The sequence below is a fragment of the Desmodus rotundus genome, chromosome 12, assembly GCF_022682495.2.
Source record: "Desmodus rotundus isolate HL8 chromosome 12, HLdesRot8A.1, whole genome shotgun sequence".
Taxonomy (NCBI): domain Eukaryota; kingdom Metazoa; phylum Chordata; class Mammalia; order Chiroptera; family Phyllostomidae; genus Desmodus; species Desmodus rotundus.
The window spans coordinates 3,591,881-3,617,139 of record NC_071398.1 but is presented as its reverse complement, the minus strand read 5'-3'; the positions used below and the strand labels follow the sequence as shown (position 1 = coordinate 3,617,139).

General features: G+C 53.1%; 1 protein-coding gene across 4 annotated transcripts in view; it reads right to left on the bottom strand.

The window, feature by feature from the left end:
• Positions 1-23,584, bottom strand: part of TENT4B (terminal nucleotidyltransferase 4B) — a 35,167-nt gene extending 11,583 nt beyond the window's left edge. The window contains exons 1-5 of one of the 4 annotated variants that reach the window (XM_053915294.1): positions 23,550-23,584; positions 23,118-23,180; positions 21,951-22,442; positions 2,806-2,929; positions 1,248-1,294 (exon numbers count right to left, since the gene is read on the bottom strand). In XM_053915294.1, the coding sequence (XP_053771269.1) occupies positions 1,248-1,294; positions 2,806-2,929; positions 21,951-22,442; positions 23,118-23,180; positions 23,550-23,569 (746 nt within the window). In that variant the 5' untranslated portion in view covers positions 23,570-23,584. Of the gene's footprint in view, positions 1-1,247; positions 1,295-2,805; positions 2,930-21,950; positions 22,901-23,117; positions 23,181-23,549 lie in introns of those variants that run through there. The other 3 variants (XM_053915295.1, XM_024551454.3, XM_053915296.2) reach the window with 3 other exon arrangements.
• Between the last annotated feature and the right edge of the window lie 1,675 nt (positions 23,585-25,259).

The following is a 25,259-nucleotide window of genomic DNA, read 5'->3' as shown; positions in this document are numbered from 1 at the left end:
ATTTCACAGGAGTGAGGCCCCAGGAAACGGCGAGTGTGTGAGAAGGAGAACCTCAAAAAATACCAGTTACCGCTTCCTGCTGATCAAGGGTATGGGGCTGGAAACCTAAGGCCTTCTGCGTGGCTGAGAGACAGTGTCACTGAGACTAGTGAGTGTGAAAGGCAAGAGGCCACCGCTTGTGTAACAGAGAAAACACGCCCGCACACGCTTCCTTCCACACGTGTGGAGCGTCTGCAAGGAAACGCAAGGACGGACGGCACGGTGGGCCCTCCAAGGGGCGGGGCTGCGGACACAGGGCGGTCCAGGCTTCTCCCTGTGATTGTTTCCGTGTGCTTTTCAAATCTGAACTACGGGGCTGTGCCGACTACTCTGCTGAAGTTCAGAACCCAAACAAGGACAAATATTAATGAGCCCCGAGCTGAATGCTTTATGGCATTTCCTAGGCCCAGGCCAGCAATGGGAAGAGTCGAAGTTGTTAGGGTCCACCCAAGCCAACACTCGCAAGTTTGGGGACGGAAGTCGAATCAAGTTCCAATCAGAAAACAGGCTGGATACCTGTGATTACACTGTACCTTGCGCGTCAAAATTTGTTAACAGGGCAAATCTCACGTTAAGTGTTCTTAGCACAATAAGAACAAAAACTAAACCACAATGGAAGGTTTCTCCCTTCGAGACCACCACACCCCAATTCTCAGAGAACAGGTACTCATTCACCCCTTGGGGGAGCCTTCCCATCCCCCCGAAAGGGCCCGCCCCGGGGCTGAGGGCCAAGTTGGCCCTCCTGTGGGTCACTGAGATAATCGGGGCCTGAGAGACCAGGTCCTCCCTCAGGAGGGTCTGCACCTGCATTTCTGCATCAGGGGGCCCCACAGTGGGTGACAGAATGAGCTCTCAACGCTGAGAGGCCTGGCCCTGCAGCCTGCACAGCCCTGCGGCACAAGCAGGGGTCTCCCCGCACAGCGCCCCCCACGGGCACGGGCAGCCCGCAGGGTGGGGCATTGCTACAAGTGCTGACTGATGCCACGGCGGTGTCCCCTGTCCATCCACCAGAGATGACACGACGATACCTGTACTGTGTGATGAGATGTCCAAAGTGACGCTCTACCTCCAGATAATTCAAGTAAAGTACAGTAAGTGAATTTCTGTTTCAAAGATCTGTTTGTTTCTACACTTATAGGATCAATAGCCAAAATAAAGACACTCCAGAAAAATATACAACCCCTTGAAAGCTTCATTAATATACTAACCTAGTAGGTAAATACAGGCCAGTTTTGAAACTCCCAAATATCTGGACCTGAAACAGAAACAATTATTTTATTGTTTTCAGCCCAGCTACAGCCCGCGCCATAGAGAAATGCTGGTTTCTGCTGCCCTCTACTGGCCCTTTTGAGTACTGCAGGAGCAGTTCTCCAACCCCATAGGCTGCCGTTCGGAATGCAGTTAAACCTATTAGGTTCGAATATCAAATATACAGACTAAAAGAAGAAACTTTCAAAAGTAGCACTTAGGTCACTGACGCTCCCATATAATCACAAACCCTTGCTGCGGGTGCTGTGAGCAGGAGTCACCTCACGGTTTACCGACTTGGGGGCAGACGGCGCCCCCTGCAGGACGAGCGCTGTCACGCAGGCCGGCCCCAAGAACTGTCGCCCTGATACCAACGTGCAGTGGCACAAGGCCGGGACACGTCCTCTGTCCACCGCGGAGAGTGCTAGAAGGCTCGGGCCGGGGTGTGTGTGTGAGTGACCGCAAGGAAGGACGGGGGATGGAAAAGCACAGCCTCAGAGGAGGGTCGGACCCGGGCCCCCCTCTCACAGCACGTGTATCAAAAGCGCGGATGGAGCCGCCCCCTCAGGAGGAGCAGGAGCAAGGACCAGGGTTCCCGCCCTTCAGCACTGCAACATCTGGGGCAGGCCGTTCTCAGTTGCGGGGGCTGTCCTGTGCATTCCGGACGCTCAGCAACACCCTTGGCCTGCACCGCCCATCCGCCAGGAGCACCTCTCCAGTCATGCTAATAAGGGGTGTCTCCAGCCAGCAATGCCAAGTGCCTCCTGGGGGGCAAATACCCCCCAGCTGAGGGCCACTGACTTAGAGCAACAGGAGATGCAATGTGACTTGTGGTAGCTGCTCAGTCAAGGATTAGCGTCCTCCCCTCGTCCCTTTACCTACAGGATCTCACCTGAAGCATCTCTGTTTTGCCAACTGGAAAAAAAAAAATCCCAACCCAACTCCCTGGCTTCCCCTTGGCCACCCTGCAACAGAGTCTAAAGAAAAGTTACGTGAAGTGCAATAATGGATTCTAACAGGTCGTTTCTCAGAACACACCAGACTGGACACCAGACCCTCAAGGGAGCCGGAAACAGCAGCGCGTCTCCATGCGGGAACAAGGACAAGGGAACAGGAGGCAACCCTGGCTGGGTGCTGTGCCCTGGGGGGGCAGGGGGGATGCGGGCGTGGAGCAGACACCTGCCTCGGCCTAAGAAAATGAACTTCAGATGCCAGGAGCCATTCCCACCCGACCTCTCTCTCCTGCCCTACAAACAGCGACAGTTTATCCTGGCAGGTGGAACAAAACCGGCAGGACACAAGCCTCCGCCTACCGCCAGGGGGCGTGTCCTGGTCTGCCCGCGACTGCAGAGCAACGTAGTTCCAGGAAAGCTGCCCATCGATGCCAGTACTTCAGAAGGCCAATTCCAAAGGCGGCAGAAAACTGCTGGCCTTTGGAATTTCCTTCGGCGATCACTGGGCAGAGGCACAGACCCCGACACCCACGGCCCACCCAGCGACCCGGCAGCGGGCACTCACGTCCGCGCTGGGCCAGAGCTCCTTGATCACGCTCTCGATCCTGCTCACCACCTCCATCCGCATCTTCTCCTCCTCCGGCCGCGGGGACATGTATTCGTAGAAATCACTGATTTCTTCATGCAGACTAGGGGGGAAGAAAGCAGAAGAGTTAACAGGGGCAGGTCCAATGCCACGGAAAGTCAGGATCTTTTCAATAATCTCATCCAATTAAGTCTTGTGACTCAGCTGATGACTTCACAGCCATAAATATCTACCTTAATTGTAATGCTACAATTCACGCCAAGCTGAAATGGGAACGCACAGAACTGCACCAAAAATGCCAAAATACTTAAAAACACTACGGAAGTCCAAGGGGTCTTGGTGGAGGACTAACAGCCCTGCCAGTGCCTGTCACCAGGGTGAGGCCCGGCGCTGCCTCGCACCCCTGCTCCAGGGCCCCGAGCAAGGATGGCCCGGAAAAAGTGCATACACGTTCATTACTGTTGTATATTTTTATAAGATTTTGATAAAAGGAAAAATACTCACTGAAGAAAACTAGCACTTAAAGGAGAAAGAACTTGAGTTACTCCTGCAGCAGGCCTGGCCCTCCCCCTCGGTAACCCTCTGCACAGGAGCCAGGGCACGATTTCCGACTTCCGTCACTAGGGACTCCAATGACTGGGTTGGCCTGGGGCCACGGCCGAGCCCTGAAAGGCAGGGCTGCCCACAGGGCTCCACAATGGGGCTGGGCTTCCAGGGACCGGAAGGCACTGGTGACATCCGCTTGGACAGACCAGCAGGAGGTTGGGCTTCTCCCGGGTGGTAACAGGGAGCCCCGCAAGGGAACATTCCTGACAGGGACCAGGGAAGAGGCCCCAGACATGCAGTACTTGAAGAAGGCCCATCTCATGGCTGCGCAGACCTGTGCGGGATGCAGGCAACACAGGCAACGTGCCCCAGCAGCTGCAGGGGAGCCTGAGCGGGGCAAGCCCCTGCATCTTGGTCCAGCACGCTGGCGGGCCTTCTATCCATCACACCTCAGCGAGGCTGTTGCAAAGCGAGGCCCCTCCCCGGCACCCTCCAGGAGGGAACAAGGACACTCCCTGGAGCGCTGTGTGGAACACTGAACACTCGAGAGGCCTCCACGTCCACCTGTGCGGCCCAGCACTGCCATCCCTCCCTTCCATGACAGCCTGTCACCCGCCGTGGAGAACCAGAGTCACGGGGGCAGAGAGGGACACGCACCACGCGTGTACCAGGATCCCTTTCGTGTGTGCGTGCTCTCTCTCTCTCTCTCTCTCTCTCTCTCTCTCTCTCACACACACACACACACACACACACACACACACACACACACACCCTCTCCGGCGCTGACCTTTTCTGGAAAGGAAGCTGTTAGCAGTGATCACCTCGGGACAGGCACGCAGGATAGCTGGGGGGCTCAAATGTTTCACTCCATCTTTGTGTGTGCGCTGCCCCCCCCCAAAGAACAGGGTCTCTATACCACCCTGTTGAGTGAGTAAATCTGGAGAGTGAGTGGGAAAAACTGTACACAGTTTATACAGGCTACCTTTAAAAAATGCACACATGTTCATTACTGTTGTGTATTTTTACAAGATTTTGATAACAAGGAAAAATACTCATTGAAGAAAACTAGCACTTAAAGGAGAAGGAACTTGAGTGACTCTAACAAGCCAGGCTTGCAGACCAAGGGCAACACCGCCTGCAGCCAGGGAACCTGAGCAACCACAGGAGCTCAGCGGCCAGCCTGTGGGGGGCACGAAGTGCCCCAGACCCACGACAGACGCTTGGGAAGCCCCTGCAGGCCCAGTGCCGTGTGCAGTGACCTTCTGCTCCTCTGAGTCACCCTTTCTAGGGATGCACAGGCCTGGAAGCCAGGCAGTCTCCGGAAGAGCCCACAGGCTGGCTGATGGCTGCCTCTGCCTCTGGGGGTGCGGCTGAGGCGTAGGGGCTGCCCGACCACTGAGCGGAGTAATGGCACCAGCCCCGGGGCGAGCCCACTGTGGCGTGAGTGGCTGAGTCAGCAGGCCCCAGGATTCACAGGTACAAAGAAACTGACACCCTCCCCACCCCGCCGGTGCTGCTGTGTGCCCAGCTGCCAGCTGGGCAGCTCCACCTAGGTGTCACATCAGACTCAGTAAGTCCAAACTCGACTTCAGGTCTTTCTCCAACCTGTCCCCTCCCTGAGACACTGTGGCGCAAACACAAACTTCCGCGTCTTCCCTGGGTCATCCTCCCGCATCCTCTGGAGCTAACAGGTCTCCAAATCCTGGCCCTTCCACTCACCCTCCAACCCCTCCACCAAAACCCACTTCCAAATGAGACCTGTCCCACCTTAGAGTTTCAGTGCTGTTCCCCTCTGAAGGCCTCCACTGTGGCCCCCGTGACTGCCAGGGTCCCTTCCAGAGCACCGGCCCGCCAGCCCCTGGCACAGCTCACAGAACCTTGTTGCCCAGCCCATCTCTGCCGGGTCACTGGCTCAGGCAGGCCCCAGGCCCGGAATACCTTCTTCCGCAGCCTCCCAGAGCTCCAGTGTCACCTCCCCATACAATCCCGGCCCTCGTGGGGACTCCCATCCACTCCAGTCCAGCCCTGCCTCCTGCCGAGCAGGTGGCCACAGCCAGTTGCCCACTCACGAGCCTCCCACTCAGACTCACCTCTCCTGGACTCAGCCCCGTGTGCCCAGACCTGGGACTCCCAGTTCAATGTGCGCATCTGCCCACTCCATGTCCACACGGCCTTACCGGGGGCTGTGTGCCTCCACGTGAGCTCGGCGCCAGGACCCCAGGACACGGACGCCCCCACCGGGGGTGCAAATGACAGAACCGGAAAGGGGGGCAGTGTGGCGCGAGAACAACAGGCGTCCTTTGGAGTGAAGGACGGCCACCGACTGCTCAGAAACGCGTGTCCCTGTGCACAGAGCCAGGGCCTCTCGAGGGGACAGCAGCACGCTGACCACGGAGGTGCTTCAAAGCCACGGTGACTGGTGTCTGCAGAACAGAGCACCCTGTGATCTTTATGTGTTAAAGTCTGCACGACACGTCTACCTCCCCGTGGTGACGGTAAGAAAACGCACTCACAGCCCCAAATTCTCCCATGTTCTAAGATTAAAAAAAAAAAAAAAAAAACAAGGGAGAGCGGAAAAATGGAGGACAGCGTGAACGCGTTTAAAAGGAGGGGTCTACCTATCGGACCCCTGCGAGCTCTGCGGGCGTTCTGGACCTCTCGCGGGCCGCAGGTCCCCACGCTGGCCTCGGCCCCTCCTTGGTAACCACCTGGGAGTGAGTCTCGAGAAGTGTGCCCTCCAGGAGGAATTCTTCGTTTTCTTCTCCTTTGGAGAGGCGCTCCTACCTGCTCTCCTAGAAACTGGAGCACTCCTTTTACGCGCCGAGTCTGTTGCTCTCAATTTCTGCACCAGGGTTTTACTAGGCCACGGCTTCGGGAAGGTGGCTCCTCATTGGATTTCCTCTGTCCCCTCCCCCTCCACTGCTGAGAAGGAACCATCCCACTTCTTCCCCAGGGCTTCTTCCTTCGCACCCCCACCCCCAGCCCTGCCTCCACGGCTAAGCAATTCTAAGGTAAAGGAAAAGAGCGAGAAAGAGGAAAGAAACTGCCGCCTTCAAGCTGCTTTGTCCAACTCCCGTCGTGAATTCTCCCCTCTTCCAGGAAAAATTCCGAACTCCCCCACCACTCTGAGCAGACTAACCAAATTCGCAAACGGTTGGGAAGCTCAAAGAATGGCTGACAGTATTCCCTGACTAAGACCAAATATCTTGAGATAAAAGCTTAGTTAATAAACTTATCCCCAAGTGGAAGAGGTCCTCAAATATTTGCTGAGTGAAAACACAAACAAGGTTAAATCCTTCCTGATCAAAGGAGGTCCAAATGCCAACAAGAAGTTATTCACAGAAGTTTGTTACGTATTTTTTAATTGATTTTAGAGGGAGAGAGGGGAAGGGAGGGAGGGGCGGCAGAGAGAGCGGCACTGATTTGTTGCTCTGCCCATCCACGCAGGCACTGGCTGCTTCCTGCCTGTGCGCGGATGGGGGCCAACCCGCCACCTTGGTGTACAGGCGACCACGTTCCAGCCCACCGAGCGACCTGGCCAGGGGAGGGGTTTCTTTCTTTACCGTAACAATGAAACGCGGATGTGTTTAGCCCACACAATTCCAATGCCAAAATTATACCCGTTACTTATATTCCACGGGTTTGTTATTTACCTTCGGCGGAGAGGTGGGTGTTTAAGCACACCCGCTGCTCTATAAATACACACGCGCCCGCCTGCCCGCCCCCCCCCCACTCCAAGCGCTGGTGAAAGGGACACGGAACCAGCACAGGGCCTCGCTTTCAAGGATCCGACGCACAAAACTCAGACATGCCAAACGTATTAGTGACGATTCGCTTTACAAATTACACTGAAGAAGGTAAACTGGCTTACATTTGAAACCTGTGCACTAATTACTGACAATCACCTTGGCGGATGAAGCTGGGAACAAGGCGGACACGGAGAGACACTTTCCTAATTTACTAGGTTTTCTCTTGTGCTGGTAAGATTTGTTGGGTAAGTGCTGGTATTGTTTAGGGGATTTTTTGAAGCTTCAGTGAAAAGCACAAAGACAAACGGACTCATGGAGAATTCACTTACACATACGCCAAACACATTACGTAAACAAGCCTAGTTGACTTATGAGGTCCTGTACTCTTTCCAAATTAAAACAAAATAAACTGCCCTGACCGGTGTGGCTCAGTGGATTGAGCATTGACCTGCAAAGTGAAAGGTCATTGGTTTGATTCCCAGTCAGGGCACATGCCTGGGTTGCCGGCCAGGTTCCCAGTCGGTCGGGGCACATATCAGATGCAACCAATTGATGTTTCTCTCCCTCTCTTTCTCCCTACCTTCCCCCTCTCTAAAAATAAATAAAATCTTAAAAAAGTAAAATAAAACAAAACAAAATAAACTGTGAGAGATGTATGGGGATTTACAGCTGTTTGGACAGCACACAGGAGAAAGCATGTAAAACCACCCGGAGCCGAAGCTCATAGCCGGCGGTGACTGTGCGGGACACACTCTGCCGCCTGCTGCCGACAGCTTCCCTCACCGGCCCCGTCCGAGCCGTGGGAGACACAGCGGCTGCACCCCGGTCACCACGTGTGCCGTTTGATACCACAGCGATGAATTTTAATGGCCATACATTATTCCAGTATATCAATGAACCATAATTTATCCTACCAATCCCTTATTGTCGGGCACTTAGGTTACTTCCCATTTTTCACAACTTGATTTCATAACGCTACCTTCGCACAGCAATCTGTAATCGATGCTCCTTTTTCTCCTAGAACAAATTCATCCCTTGGTGCCAAAGTATGAGCAGCTACGACCTTTACAGAACATTCCCCAAATGCCCCCATCACCAGGTGGGTGCTGACAGAGTCTCCCCCAGGAAGGCACGAGGGTCCCTCTGCAGGCCCCACCCCAATGGAAAGCGCTTCGTTTGTATTCTTTGATTCCTAACAAGGCTAGGAATTTTCTCCATGTTTGCCGGACATTTGTATCCTGTCTTTTCCCACTCATTTCAGAGAGGTACTGGATGGGGTGGACACGGCAGCCTGACGAGCAGGGGCCGGGATCAAACCTCGGCAGTGGGAGGCTGTTCTACCTCTGCAGCCTGCGCCGTGGGCAGCGAGGAGAGTGCCCCCCCGTGGAGGGCTTCTGCAGGGTCTGGAGACAAGGGCGCGGGAAGGGCCTGCTGCCTGCCTAGCACACGGTGAACCCTCAGTGACCGTCACCCACCGACCATGGATTACTGTTCACAAGTATTTCCTTCCCGCCTGCAAAGTGCGAGGCACCACGCCAGGCGCTGAGACGCACCACCCAGCAAGCCAGACACGGTCCCAGCCAGCCCCCACCAAGCCTGGAGCCGACTGTGAATTAATTTCCTAGTCTTATTTTTGGGGTCATGTTCGTCTTATTTTCTTGCTGGCTCCTTACCATTCTTCACATATTATGGCTATTAACCTTTTGGCATGGAGACAAATCCTTTTCCTGTTAGTCCTTCCATTTCGGGCAGTGTTTTTTCGTTGTGTAGAAATCCTTTATTTCCATGGACTTCTACCTATGAACCTCCGCCTAAAAGACACGGAGAGCTCAGTAAACGGATGGACCTGTACCACACACCTGCAGGGCTGGGTGCCCAGGGGGGGCAGAGGAAAGGCCATGTCCACCTGCAGGAAGAGGCTGTCCCCTCCTGCTGCCAACTGTGGCCACACAGATGTGAGCCCGGGACTGCTAACGCTCCCCACTTCTCAAGGTAAGCCAGACACCTAGGCTTGTAGGTAAAATTTTTATTTCAAAATTCCGATATAATTTTCAGAAGATGATTTACACGAGATGAAACAGGACAGCCAGCCATAACATGCGTGCGGTTCTGACGTCTGTGGTCTCCGCTCCTGCGTCTCCCTTCCCTGAGTGTTTCAAAGGCTCTCCGACCTTGAGATTACAAAGATGTCTATCAAGAGACAGACGAGACGCACCACAGACTGGGAGAAGACACTTGCGAAATACATAATCTGATAAAGACTCATGTATAAAATATTCAGAAACTCTTGAAACTCAATAAAAAAACAACCCAGTTAAAGACTGGACGAGTGCTGGTTGGTGTGGGTCAGTGGACTGAGTGCTGGCCTGCAAACCAAAAGGTCGCGGGTTCAATCCCCAGTCAGGGAGCATGCCTGGGTTGTAGGCCAATGACTCTTCCTCTCTTTCTCCCTCCCTTCCCCTCTCTCTAAAATAAACAAATAAAATCAAAAAATAAAAAATGGGCGAAAAACTTAAACAGACACTTTGGGGAAAAAAAACCCCACCCAGATGGCAAATAAGCATATGAAAAGATACCTGGAATCATAGATCATTAGGAAACTGCAAATTAAGACCAGACACCACCGCACACCTGTCAGAACGGCCCAACCCCGGCACACTGACACTGAGCGAGGGCGAGGGTGCGGGGCATCGGCAGCCTCGGCCACGGCTGGTGGGTGCCGCATGGTGCGGCCACTGCGGACGGTGGTTTGGCAGTTCCTCGCCAAACCACACGCATTCCCATCACACGATCCAGCAACCACGCTCCTTTGTATCCACCCACGTGAGCCGGAAACGCATGTCCACACAGAACATGCTGCACATGCTTACGGCAGCTTTGCTCACAATCGCCAGGCCCTGGAAGCAACCGAGAGGTCCCTCCACAGGCGACAGATAAATAAACCGATGCCTCCAGACAAGGAATACTGTTCAGGAGAAACGAGGTGTCAAAGCCATGAGAAGACACAGGGGACGTTAAGTGTTTGTTTATCACTAAACGAAAGAGCCAATCAGAAAAGGCTGCATACACGGTAGGATTCTATCTCACACTCCGGAAGAGGCGGGACTGTGGAGACAGTAAGAGGGTCTGTGGTTGCCAGAGGGTGGGGGAAGGAAGGGCGCATGTGGGGAGCGCAGGAAAATTATTCTGTACGTTCCATAGTGGGTATGTGTCTTACACGTTTACCCAAACCCGCAAAGTGTGTATCACCAAGTGTGAACGCGGACAAACTACAGCCAGGCCAACAGTGACGTATCCGCGTAGATTCACCAATTACAACCAAGGTACCCTGGTGGGCTGTGGGAGGAGGTCAATTTTCCTACTAATCTTGAACTGCTCAGAAAAAAATAGTGTCTGTTTTAAAAACCTGACTACACTTCTTCCAGTTAGTGTGACCCAACAACTCCACTCCCAGTTCGAGCTCAAATGCACTGAGAGCAGAAGTTCAGACACTTACACACCAGTGTGCATAGCATTATTCACAACAGCCAAAAGGCAGACACAATCCCAATGTGCGCTAACAGGTGGCTGTGCGCCACCAGAAAGTAAAACAAGAGGCACGGGGGGCCTGGAAGCCAATAAAAAGAAGACCCTGCATCCAGGTAACGAACGACTTGCAAAAACCCAAACAAAACCCCCGGAGGTTTTAGTTGGCACTCGGAGCAGGGTAACACACGCACAGGCGCCGGCGACACGTGCAGATGCCGGGAACACGCACTGCAGACGCCGGGAACCTGTGTAGCCTTCGTTACATGGGGGCCCAAAGGGGACCAGGAATCAAAGGGGCTCTGCTTATCTGAGGCCCTGAGAGTTTCCAGTGTGAAGACAACCTAACCCTGGAGTCCCTGCAGCTTCGCACGCATCCCCAGCATCCGTGACCCTGCACCTGCCCGCCTCTGCCCCTCCTGGGCCCTGCTGGTCTCACAGGGTGATTTCAGGCACCCACTGAAGGTCACAGAAAAACCCTTCCATCATTAATCTCCGCACCCATGAGCACATACTTCATGTCCTTCAACTGACCTTGACTCAGGGAGCCTTGCTCGTTTCACGGAAAAAGTGACACAGCTCTGAACAACTCTTTGGCATTCTCCTCCCCTGGAAAGCACCGCCGCCCACTTCCAGAACTGCCGCACCGCTCACCTCGCCGTGTGGCTGGGCACCTGACTGATCACCTGGCCAAGGACAAAGAGCCCGCGTCCCGCGTCAATGGTGCCCGGTGCGCCGTGCCTCCCGCTCAGATGAGGAAGGGATAAGCATGAGAGAAATGGACACATGCGCACACCAATGAAACTCCGAAGCAGCGTGGCATTAGAACTGCCATGTTCACACTCACCTCAAACACGCACGCCCGCGCACACGCACCAACAAACCCACGGGGCAAAACCCTCACAAGCACTGCGCCAAGACCGAAGCAGCCCCAGCAGTGAAACCCCCCTGCTTGTGGGGGGAGAAGAGAGGGCCCGGGAAGACCAGACGAGTGGCAGCGCCCCCCTCACTGTCCATCCTCACAGTCTTCCTGGAAACAGGGAGAAGCCCCTCGACTCCATTTTGAGGAACAGAGACGGAGAAAGTGGCTGAAAAGCAGTGCTGCATGTGCTCCTAGCACTTTCTTCACACGGAAGGTAAGATGCCACTTAGAGGCCCGCGGGCAGTGAAGCCTAAGGCAACGTGCGTCCCGATACAGGAAAATGTCCCCACGGCTCCCCGGAAACTGCAGGCACAGCCCACGCGAGCACGGGGCAAAGACCGGGCGCGGTATCCCCGCCCCAAGCTTCTAGACCTTTCAGGGCGATGGGAATCGCTTCAAAGGGTCCCGTACGACACACACAAGGGTGCACGGAGACCGATGAATACTTTGAAACGGCACGTGGGTCGTAGTTTTACAGTCAGGTCGACCAAGAATACAAGAAGAATGATTAAATGTACAACCGAAGTTTCTAACACTATCACAAAAGGCAAGCCCTGAAGACATGCCGAACGCACCACGTTCTCGTGGTGTTTCTTGCTGTTTTGATACAGCTATTCTGGCAACCAATACCTGCCAATCATCTTCACACCGCTAACCTAATTCAGCGTTTTTTACAAACGCGTCCCAGTCCGCACCTGGCACCCCGGCACCGGCGCGGCGCCGCAAGCCCAAAGTGCACCTGGTCCTGGTGACAACCACAGTGAAAGCCGACTTGCACCCTGCCACGCTGTGTTCCCACCTCCTCGTGTGCATGTCCAGTAAGTGCTCCCCAGTCCCCCGCAGCCCCGTCATCGTCATCGCCCGGCTGGAGGATGGCTTGGCATCTGCCACACATCGCGCCCCACACCCCGGCACGTGCGCACACGGAGGCTCAGGCTGGGGTGCCCGCTGGAGCCCTGGGCCAGGACCCGCGGGACCACCTCTGTGGTCATCAAGGGGAAAACAGCTTTGAAAATGACGGCACAGCTCCACAGCTGGAATCCGACATAGCACTGAAAGCGACATGAAAAAATTCCCAGTGTGTGTTTAGTGGAAAAAAGCAGCAGTTCTGTGGTCGCTCTACCTGGTAGGAAACGTTCTGGGAGGATCCGCAGGACATGGGGACAATCAGCAGCTCCCAGGGAGGGGCTGGGGCTGGAAGGGTGGTCACGTGAGACTCCTGACTTGTCTGTAGTGTTTGAAGTGTTGGAAGGAGAATTCTAAGTTACATCATTAAAACTTAAGCAAAATCCCTGGGTCAGAAGTTGCATGTGATTTACCTAACGCTCCATTAAGGAAGTTCGAACCCATATGAATGCGGAGCCCGACTGATAAAGGGCGCTGAAGGCCCACTGTCCCCAGGTCTCAGTCCACAGCCTGCCCTCTCCAACAACAGAAACTTTCTTCCCTGCTCATAAACCAACCCAGACCCCTCACTGCCCCCCCTGCAAAAAGCAATTTCAGTACAAGACCAAGTTTTTTTTTAATCTTACACATAAATCTCAAATTCCATAATAAGCATTTTTACTTAATCCTCACCCGAGGATATGTTTATTGACTTTAGAGGGGGGGGAGGGGAAGAGAGAAGGGGAGAGAAAGGGAGAGAGAGAAACACTGATGTGGGAGGGAAACGCCTGTCGGTTGCCTCTTGTACAAGATGGGACCAAGCCTGCACCCTTGGCATGCGTCCTGACCAGGGATCGAACCCGCAACCTTTTTGGTCTACAAGATGATGCTCCAACCGAGCCACCAGGCCAGAGCGAAGCATTTTTACTTTTAATCCGAAAAAACAAGCATGTCACAGGGCCCCAGTCAAACTCACTTGGTTAAAATGATGTCTGTGGCCCACGTAAGTGTTTTGAAGTTGTTTCATCCACTGGGTCTGGTTTTAATTAACAGAGAAAAGTTCATGGGGAGACAGAGCTGGTCCATCTTGAGTGTGACCTTCGATGAGCTCAGTGTCTCTTGTCCCTCCCAACCAGGAATCCCTCTGGAGCCCAGAGCTCGGAGGGTTCAGAGGTCCCCGGGGGGATTCTGATACTCAGCCAGGTTTGGGAACCTGTGCTTTAAAAACAGATCCTTGCCCTGGCCAGTGTGGCTCAGTGGACTGAGCACCGGCCTGCAGACCACAGGTCGACAGTTCGATCCCCCCTCAGGCCACTGCCTAACTGCAGCCTGGTCCCCTGTGGGGGGCGTGCAAGAGGCAGCCAATCCATGTTTCTCTCCCTCTTTCTCTCCCTCCTTTCCTCTCTGTCTAAAAATAAATTCAAAAATGTTTAAGCTTTATTAAAAAAAGATCCTTTAAGGAGTACTTTTCAACCTGTGCTGTGTATGATTAGTATTTTAAAAATATGTGAGAGCTGCCACCCCTACAGGTCCATTAAATCAGAATCTCTGAGGAGCGGGCTCCAGTCATTAGAATTGTATTTAACTTCCTCCGACTGAGACCTGCTTTGAAGCACCTGGCTGAAGAGCTGCCCCGACTGAGCACACGAAGCAGCACACGGTCACCGTAGGGAACTTGGGCGTGTGCAGGAGGCTATGCGGGCCAGCCCCGGGTTTATCTGAAATCACAGGCGGGGCCGACAGGTATGCTCAGATCCATTCGAGACAAGGGCTAAGAGGCCCTGGTTTCAGGTAAAGATTAAGTCACTCCACTAGCAGTGAAACTTGGTAAGTCACTTAACCTGTCTGAGGTTCAATTTATTGATTGAAAAAATAAAAGGAAGCAATGACCTCTGAAAATCAAACCCCATGATGACTCCGCCATGTGGCCGTCAGTCGGTCAAGCCCATGAGCAGAGCGGCCCTCAAGGGAGCGCACGAACGTCTTCTGCAAGTGCCAGGTTCACCCTATGGACAAATCTGTGCGGGTCCACTTCAGAGCCCAATTCCTCGTCAGGGCGCAAGAACCCTAACTGGACGTAATTATATTCTGTCAGCTCAGTTACACGTGGGAAATAAACTGGTCCCATAAGTCCCAAAATAAGTAGACATCTGAAATAAAAGAAAATTTTTAAATAACTTTTTTCCTTGTCAATATTCTTATTTGAAAAAAATTTTCCCATTTTTAAGAATTGTGGTAAAATACATGTAACATAAAATTTAACATTTTAACCATTTTTTACCTGAAATAAAATTTTAGGTTTTTTTAATGAGGTCATTACAACTTTCTTTTAAAGTATCAATATGCTTAACATGTGGGAAATTATGCCCTTTGCAACTGTACACATTATATTTTCCATTTTAACCATTTTTAGGTGCACAGTCACAGCAGCATGTGCTCCCCATTGTGCAGCCGTCACCACCGCCCCCCCACAGAGCGGACTTCAGAACCCCTTACTGACGCCTGGTTGGCATGGCGAATATTTAATACTCAGCGTATGACACTCAGCGAGTCTGGGGACAAGCGCACCGTCGTGAAACCACCGCCCCCACCAGGCCCAGAAGCACAGCCATCGCCCCCATCTCTTCCTGCGTCCCTACTGACTTTTTACACGCACGGTAAGAACACTGAGCAGAAGCTCTGCCCTCCTAACTGACTTTTAGTATGTAATACAACGCTAGAAAACACAGCTAAGCCAAGGGAAGAGAACTGTAGCCCCCATACACTACTACCAGGATGTAATGACATCCATTTTTAGATTTTATTTATTTTACTTTTAGAGAGAAGGAAAGGGAGAAAGAGAGAGAAACAGCAGGGCGCAAGAGATACAGCAACTGGTTGCTTCTTGCACACCCCGACCTGGGGACCTGGAAAGGACCCTTCTTCAAACCCAGGCCTGTGCCCTGATGGGGGTCAAACCGGTGACCCCTTGGTTCCTTTCGGGTCGCAGGCCAGCAGCGATCACTGAGCCACACCAGCCAGGGCTGGATGTCAGTACTTTTAGACTTTGTAATGTATGTATACATTATTTCCTTTATTCTTCGTATCAATATGTGGAAACACCTCAAAATGCTTTTTTCCAATGTAAGACTTTTTTTCCAGTATCACCTCACACCTGTTAGAATGATGAGTAACAAAAAGACAAGAAATCGCGAGTGTTGCCGAGGCTGTGGAGAACACGGAACTCTTGTGCGTGTTGGCAGGAATGTAAACTGGTTTAGCCACCACGGAAAACAGCATGGATTCTTAGTCTTGTTTTGGCAGGAATTTACCACACTTAACTAAGAGTTATGCTATTTTGACAAAATCAAACCAGTGACTACAAGGAGCTGGGAAAGGGAAAAACAAGAGACCAGGTCCCATCTCAGTCCAGAAAACGGTTCCAATGACGCACAGTCTCTTCTCGGGTCAGCTAGGAGATAAAGGTATTTATTCTACACAGTCCGAAAGCGCTGTTCAGACATAAAACCCCTGCAAAGGACGAACCTGACTACGAGCACCACCCCAAACGACCAGCAACCACAGGGCTCCCCCGAAAACAGAGGCAAGACAACGGAAAATGAGGCTTACTCATCACATGGGAAAGGACAGGGCTCTCAATTCTGAAAGCGACTCTGCAGCTGCCCGTCTGTGTGCGTTTAGAGAGTAACACCAAGCTCTGCCTCAAGCTGGTCACTACGAAAAGAGGGGCACGTAAAGGAAAGGCTGCCAAGAACGTCAAAGAGAAAACAAAGAAAGAGTTAAAATGTCATCACTAAGAATAAAACCAAAGTAAACTTGAAAACTGGGCCCTTTTAAGCCGTAAGCTGCACGCACAGAACACGTGAGTGCTTGTACAACTGGTGGACTCTGAACGAGGCTGTGGATTCGAGGGATGTCCCATGTCCGTTTCCTGGTCTCGATACTGAGCTGCAGTTATGTAAGATGCTATGGTCGCACCAAAGGAGCTGAAGGGAAGGAACGTGGGGTCTTCCTGTACTATTTTTTGCAAATTTCTGTGACTCTGCATTTCAAAATGAAATGTAAAGTTAGAAAAAGAAAATACAACCTTAGGTGGGGCTACTTGCAGAGTGACTGGAATGCGGTAGTGCATAAAGGCGACCGCGAGCTCTGTGGTTTGACGGAGCGATGTGAACACACAGGCTTCCGCAGAAAGCAAGGGCCGAGCCAAAACCCCGAGTTTAGTTACCAGATACTATGTAACATCGCTCATGCGTAGGGCGAGAACGTCCTCAGACTTGAGACTGTTCAAGTGAGTAAGGGGCCAGTGTACAACATACATGCCCCCATGTGCGTTTTTTTTCCCTTCAGGATCTTTAACTCAAATTTCCCTGGGGCCCAAAGCCCTAAGCATACAAAAGCCTCTTACATCACCAGTCACTTACAGGATGGAAATAAATGTTTCCCCTGCTATTTGGGTCCAAGTGAATGAAAAGTCTAGCTCAGAAGGCCATCCTCAACTTCAATAAATACTGTCTAAGAAAAATGTAATTCCATGTCATTTTATTTTTTTAAAGATTTTATTTATTTATTTTTAGAGAAAGAGGAAGGGAGGGAGAGAAACATCAATATGTGGTTGCCTCTCACATGCCCCCTACTGGGGACCTGGCCTGTAACCCGGGCATGTGCTCTGACTGGGAATCGAACCGGTGACCCTTAGGTTCACAGGCCTGTGCTCACTCCACTGAGCTACACCGGCCGGGGCTAATCACATGTCATTTAAAAAGTGGTAAAATGAATGTGAAGCCGCTGTGGTGTTCTGCAGCAGCTGAGTCCCTGGCAAATGTTCTGAGGGGGACAAAGAACGTTCTTCTCTATTCCTCTGAGTTCCCCAAGCAGGCTGCGCTGTCTCTAGTCAGCTCTGTAGGAAAGAGCAGAGACAGGATTCTCAGACCAGCTGCTAGGAACTGGACCTGAATTCTTCAAATAAGCATCCTCTCTGGCCTATAGGCCTTTCAAGATTACTCCATACCTACGTGCATGCGTTGGTGATTAATACACACACTCTCTAGTGCCGTGGGCGGGATCCTGAAATAGTTTCCTCCACTACACGTTACTCTAATGGATTCAACAGACGGGAGGATAAAAAGCTGAGTGAAATCACGTAACAGCTTGTTTTTCTATTTTCCACTTAAAAAAAAAAGATGGCTTAAATTATTCTGTTTCAGCAGGTATGAGAACAACTAACCACAACCGTATCTGAGGAATCCAATATCAGCAAAGGCACCCTTGAATTGTCCTCCCGCGGACCCTCTGGGATGCTAACACCAGGCTTCCCTGGACGAAGTCGGGGTCCCAGGCCAACTGGCACCCCAGGACCGGGACTGCCCTAACTTACTTTCCTCCTTTCCCAGTGCCCCTTTCTCACCCTCCCTCTCTTGAGACACACTAACCCTTCCGTGTGAGCACAGGGCAGGCACTGAGAAACCATTCCCGGTTCCAACAACTAAACACCCAGCGGAGGTTGACAAAGATCCCACATCCTGAAATGCCGCTGATTGTTACAGTGGCAGTGTTTGTTCACCGGCCACCGATCTCGGAGAGAAGGTGAGTTGTGGCACGAACGACTCGGGTGCACACACTATACCGGATTTTGATAAACTCTCAGACCTGAATTACACTGTTACTGCAGACGCTACACAGTAGAAAACGGAATGTCTTCTTGAAAGTACATTTCAGTACCCAGTGCAGCGAACTGGAATAACCTGGAGGTTCTAGTTCACTGAAGAATTACCACGGGCTACATTTGCAAACGCAAAGGAACGATACTCCCAGCAAGCACGTACAAGAGGCCTCTAAATTCTTTTACACTCAACCCAATTCTTTTATACTTAAACCGCCTGATCGATCCCTTCGGAGCTCAGCACTAACACCAGCCTCACTGACCCTGCTGCGTATGTGGAAATCAGCAGAAAGGGGCCATAATGCCAGTGCTGAAGAAGAGCACCAGTGCCTCGGACTGACTGTGGCAGAGAGCACGGGCCACAAGGATAGACGCAGCCCCACAGCAGAAAGAGCGACTACATCTCACCCCACAAATTTCAATTCCCTGCTGGACAGCTCCACCTCACCGTCACCCTATCTTTTATTTTTTCAGTAGTAACACCAACATTTTCCCAGTCACTCAAGGTCAAGGCTGTAGGTGATAATGAGATCCAGGAAGGGGTTCTGAGTTCTCTCCATCCTCACCTTGAAGCCCTTACATTAGTTCTTTTTCTACTCCCATCCCATCATCCCGTTCAAAAGATTAGTCCAGCCCTGGTCGGGTAGCTAAATTGGCTGGAGCATCATCCCAATAGACCAAGGTTTCAAATTCAATCCCCAGTCAGGACACATATAAGAATCAACCAAGGAATGTATGAACGGTGGGACAATAAATTGGCATTTTTCTCTCTTTCCCCTCCTCTCTAAATAAATAAATAAACTTTTTTTAATGATTTTTTTTATAAAAAGAGAAATTATTCCTTAAACCAAGTTCCCAAGGTAGTCTTCTCGATAACCCCTGATCAAATGTGTATCCGAAACATGATTTTAAATAGCTGTCCATGCCTTGAAAAAATACCTCCAGATCTGGCAGCGCAGCCACCCAAACCTTTTCCAAAGAGCCTGGATGAGTGCCAAGCGCCTTTCACAAGCAGTTTCTGGACAGGGGGCTCAGACCGGGGACTCTGAATCTCCCTAAGGTTCCTGGGCTTGCTACTTTTGGTCACCTCCTCTTTCTCCAGGGTGATCAACAATGAAATCTTTGAGAAGAAAGGCGCTTACGGCTCGTTGTCGTGGACAACCAGAGGGAGCAGGCAACTGCTTCCTGCAGCACAGCAAGCCCCGGAGGGAAATGAACCCCAAGAAGAAGAGTAAGTGACAGTGACCTCAGAAAGAGGAAAAGGAAAGTGAACGAGCTCCCTGGGCCCGTGGAACAGGGAGCGGGCTGGGATGGTGAGCCAGGAGGGTTCCGTTTTGCAAGAGGACTGTGAAGACTTCAGGACGAAACCCAGGTACCTTAATCTACATTTAAGAAATGTCCATCTTCACTAGAGACCTAGTGGCTGAGAAGCAACACATACCTCAAAGGAAAAGTAAACATCAGCAAGCTATACCAACAGCATGAAGCAAGCACTCCAAGAGTTCAGAGGAGGAACCAAAAAAATCCAGAACCCGGGAGACAGAGAAGTCGGGAGTTTGAACTGTACCCTGGAGTGTTCAGGCAGTCAGTCGGTCACCAGTCTGGCCGAGACAAAAACACACCGAGAGATCCAGACGTGAGAGAGTGGACACAGTTGTCCCTCGGTTCTAGTCCACTGTGTGTGTGCTTCTTCCTCCACTGCCCTCCCCCCAGACTGAGGCCAAGGACTGCCCCTACCAGCTAACCTATTAGCTAAATGTCGGTCACACGCCAAGGGCGCAGAGTGCTGGTAACCGTTTTACTATATTTAATCTCAGAATAGTGTAAGATAGCACTCTGAACTCGGATTTGTTAAATATCTGTATTAAAAATAGCAAAAGCTTCCGCAAAACCCAAGAAATAAGGACCGAGAAATCTAAAGTTTTAACCACCCAGACGCTCTTACGAAAATGCTCTTAGGAACCACTTAACAAAATAAAAAGTATGAACTGCTAACATCTCACAAAGGAGGAGGCCCCAAAATGGCCAGTCGGAGAAAGTGGTCAGCAGCTTTTAAACAGTAATCCCTCTGGGAAACAGAAATTCCTCCCTTTAATCCCTCTGAGGGCAATATAATATTTGAATCAGGAACAAGACCAAATTGTTTCCACGTAAGTTCAAGTGTGGCCCTTCTGCGGTCTCCTCAGCAAAAAACAGCAAGTAGAGGAGAGGACGATTCCTAACTCTCAGAAAGAGGCGGCCGGCATTTTGGATTTTATAAAGCATCTTCGCTAGACAGCCATGCAGAGGCTTCAATAAAACGCAATCAGGAACTTCAAGGTGTTAGTCGACAGCAACCACTTCTCTGGAGCTTGCTTATTGACGTGGTACCCCCAGAACCCCTCAACACCCATTTGCCTGTCACTGGGCCACAGGTTCACGCTTCACCTTGGAAATACCAACAGGACGGGCCCAGGAGCCCTTTATGAAAACGCGGTGACCATGGAGAGCGCCCTTGCAGGCAGCAACAGACTCAACCCCACCAGCCTCCTCACTGGAGTGGGGACAGGTCTGACAGGCTCCCGGAGCCGGCCGACAGCGCTCCACTGCATTTTCCAAAGAGGGTGTGAGCCGTGACCGCCGCACGTGGCAGGGACCAGCCCACTGGAAGCAGACGGAACCCACCGACTCATTTCACCTGGGCCTGCACCACTGCCCAGGCAGGGCAGAGCGGCATGGGTGAGCCTAGGAAAAGGTTTCACCCGGGATGACGAGCAGTGATTTCATCTGCCTACCGGGCCCCCAAGGTAAACCAGGATCTGGGAAATGAGAAGCCATGTGAAAGCTCATTCCCCACACTCGGGGTACACACACACACTCACACGCACACGCACACGCACACACTCTCACTCACTCGGTAACCTGCCCCAGCACAGGGGCTTTCCCAGAAAGACAGTGGCGCTGGTTCTGGACCTAACCCACTAGGGGTCAGGTAAGATCGTGTTTTGCAACAGCTGAACTTTAAACACACTCACTCGTGGTGCAACCCTCTCGCAGCAGCGCACTGTCACCCCCAGGATGAGCGGCGCTGGCTGCCGCTGCCGGGTGACAACTTCACCACCAGAGGCTGGGCCCAGGACCATAAACTCCTAGAAAGTTCTAGCGGCCTGAGCAGAAGAGCTCACCGACTCCAGCAGACTCAACTTAGCTGTCACCCCATCCCTCACTCTCCACAGAACGTGGCATCGCTAATGCAAGACGTGTTTCAGAATACAGAAAGGATGGACCAAAGGGTAGGGAGCGGGCAAAGCCTCACTGAGCTGATGAGTCCTGTTTGGGATTGGGGGAAGGGGGAGGGGGAAGGGAGGGGGAGGAGCTTTCTGGATGTTTCTATTCTTGGCAAGCGAAGCACCTCCAGGTCCTGTTCCATCGAAAAGCACTAACACAGGAATGTTCTGGGGGAATTAATGATTTGCCCGTGCTAGGCAACCTCGTCTTGGGGTGTGACGACGGGAGCCAGGTGGGGAGGGCCAGAGGAGGCAGTCGGGAAGGTGTGTTCGACTGGAATGGGGGGAAGGCGAGAGGAAAGAATGAATGGGGAAGGGGGGCGGGAGAAGATGAGGGCAGAGAGAGTAGATGACTAAGGGAGGTGAGAGAGGGTGTGGATCGCTAAGGAGGGTCGAGGGAGGTGTGGAGGGTGGACAGACAAGGGATGTCCATCAGCCCCGTGAAGCAGCAACGAAGGTGGCTAAGGGGGGGTGGCCTCGCCCGGCTCCCCCCAACCCCCTTCTGTGGGCGTGTGCCCCGCTGCGCGTGTGCAAAGGCCAAGGCACCAGGCCGCAGGGTCCCCACTCACCCCACGACGCCCTGGTTGTAGTTCCTCCGCTTCCAGGGGGTCCCGCTGTACGCGCCCCCGCCGCCGTCACGGCCTCCCGCGGCCCGCGCTCCGCCGGGCTGCAGCAGGCTGTAGTTGAGTCCATAGGTGCTGGCCTTGTTGTCGCGCTTCCTCTTGTTGCTGCCGCCCGAGGCCGGGTCGGCGGGCTCCGCGGTGGGCACCACGGCGGCGGGATGCGGGGACGGGGACGCCGAGGGGGACAGGGACGCCGAGGGGCCCGCGGCCGCGCGGCGAGCCCAGGCCGCGGGCTGGTGGTGGTTGTTGTTGTTGTTGGTCGTCTCCAGGGGCAGGAAGTCCCGCTGCTCCGCGGGCTGCGCGTGGCCGCCCAGCAGGCGCTCCCCGGAGCGGTACATGCCGGCCGGGGCCGCGCCGCCGGGGCTGCCCGGGCTGCCGGGGCTGCCGCTGCTCCCGCCGCCGCCGCCGCCGCTCCCGCCGCTCGCGCCTCCGCCGCTGCTGTGACAGTGGTGGTTGAAGTAGAGGTTCCTCAGCCCCTGGGTCGTCTCCCAGATCTGCATCCACAGACTGTTGGACGGTCCGAGCTGCTCTGGCTGGAACCAGGCGATCCTCGGATCCATCAAACGGCGGCGGCCGCTGCCCCCGCCCTCCCGCCGCCCGCAGGGCCGCCGCCGCTGCGCCTCAGGCGCACGCCCGGCCTCGGCTGCCGCCGCTGCCGCTGCTGCTGCTGCTCCGGGCCCGCCGCGGGCGGCGCGGTCGCGCAGGGAGTCCGACCAGCGCCGGCGGCGTCGCTCCCGCCCTAGGGGGCTCCGCGGGCCCTCCCCCTCCCTCCGCCCCTCCGCCGAGCCTCTGTCACCGGGATCCCTGTGCAAATGGCGGCCGCGGCAGCGGCTCGGGAGAAGGGTGAGAGGCGGCGGCGGCAGTGGCGGCGGCGGCAGCAGCGGCGGCAGGACGCGCCTGCTCCGTAGCGTCCTCGCCGCTCTGGCCCGGGGGCGGGGCCTCGCCCGGCTCCACCCGGTTCGCGCCGCCCCGCCCCCGCCCCGCCCCCGCCGCCCCGCCGGTCAGCCCCGGAGGCCGCACCGTGCGTCACAGAGGCCGAGGCGCAGCACAGTGGGTCCCGCAACCGCCGGGCCCAACCGTCCCGGCGCTGGCTGGGGGCCGAGCCGTACATACCTGGGCGTCCGGGTGCCCCCCACGCGCGCTTCGCCTGCGGTCTCGGTTTCCACGTCCCTGAGACTGGGTGAGGGCGGACGGAAGTCGCCGTCAGCCCCGCGGGGACTGGATGGTGGGAGGCGCCGCCCCGCCCACGGCGCCCTCCCCCACTCGCGGGCCTTCCGGACGTCCTCCGGGCTCCCGACCCTCCCGCAGTCTCCGCTCTAAGCACACCTCCAGAAGGGAGAAGACGCCTCCCTGAGCACGTGCCCTGGACTCTGCCCGGAAGCCGGCTGCGCTGGTGTCCCCGCGGCGGCCCGGCCGCCCTGCCGCCCCGCCGCGCCCTGCGCCCGCCCAGCCGCTCCGGGGTCCGGGTGGAGAGCCACCTGCGTTGGCGGATGACCCACCCCACCCTCACCCCCAGCAGCCCGTGACGGGGGAACCTGCGCTCACCTGTACGGCTGCACGCGCATCTTCGTTGGGTGTGTAAGACATGGGCTCCAAACCCACTTTACACAGCCACGCACACAGAAGCACTCAGGGATGCACAGGCGCGGAGACAGACACGCGCTGCTGGGTGTGTAAAAAAAACCCTCGCTGGCCCGAAGGTGCACTAGCACCCTTGAAAGCCCTTAGTTCAGAATTAACAGGAAACCCAGAACCTTTCAGACTAAAAAGAGGACCATATATTGTTGGCATCGGCAGAGATTTTCCACGAGGTGGTCATTTGTCTGTCTTCCCAATCCCTATAGTTAAAAATACAAGGAAAAGGTAATTTTAAGTATTTCAAGTCATCGGGAGAAAAAAGGAGAATGAGCACATTTCCTGTGTGCCTCTGAGGTTGGTCCAAAGTCCAGAACGAGTCTCTGGACCAGCTTTTGGCCTTCTGTTCTGGGAGCTAAATATCCTGGAAAGTTTTTTTCGGCAAATGATGAAAAACTCAGCGAAGCATTGCTCTACCTGTTTTCTTGCTGAGATAATAACATGGCTGTAAATATGAAAAACCTAACAAAAAATGCTGTAGACTTTTGGTTCCTTGTATTTTTGTTGCTTTGCTACATGCAGTATTAAAAATTTCTGAGATTTGCTATATACTGAGAATCACATAGCCAGGAAAAGAGTTGTAGTAATTTGTATGCTCTTCACCCTGACAAAAAATAAAGCACTGCATAGAAATAGGTTTCTTGTGATGACTTTGAATTTGTTTTAAAAACTCAAAACAGGAAAATGGAAAGTGGAACAAAATAAACATCATTACGTTTCCACCATCAAGAATTAACCACTCTGAAGACTTTGTTAAACAGCCTTCCAGAAATCTCTCCAGGCACACATATATGTCAAGATAGTCTCTTTTAAATTTTACTTATCTGTTTACTTTAAATGTGATTCAGTCTCTTCAAATATTTTTTTCAGATGTCCCAAGAACACATTAAATGCCAGTAATATCTAAGGCCCACCCAAAAAGTATTCATGTAATATATACTGCATTCCAGAAACGAACACTTGTGGTATTGAGTGCCTTCTGTTTTGGGAGCTCAATATCCTGGAAAGTTTTTTCGGCAAATGATGAAAAACTCAACGAAGCATTGCTCTACTACCTGTTTTCTTGCTGAGATAGTAACATGGCTGTAAATATGAAAAACCTAACAAAGAATGCTGTAGACTTCAGCATTCCTTCAGGCAAACCTCAAGGACTACTACAACATTGGCAGAATTTTGGCAAATGCATTTGTGTACATAGAAGTACTTTGTGCAGTGCGGGCTGATGGGCAAGGCATTGCTGCTCTTGTCCGCCTGCAGGGAGTGCTGGCTGGTTCGCCTGGTAACACACGTTCCGAGGCGAATGTTCATTCATTCCGTAAGTCTGGGTTGAATGTCTGTCATCCATGCAGAGTTGCTTTAAAGAAGCTAAATGAGCAACCTTTGGCTGCCTTCCATGAATTTACTGTCTGGTTAGAGAGGCAAAAGAGGTGAATACTTGAACTGCAATTTACTCAACAAGTTCAGCAAATGTCTTGAGTGATTATGACGTACCCGAATCTGAGGATACAGCAGTGAACAAGACATGAAGTCTCCGCCTCACGGACATGCCAGGGGCGAGGCCAGCGTGTAAGGTCAGACCGTGGTTACGTGCAACGGGGAAAAAGTAGGGGAAAGGGGTAG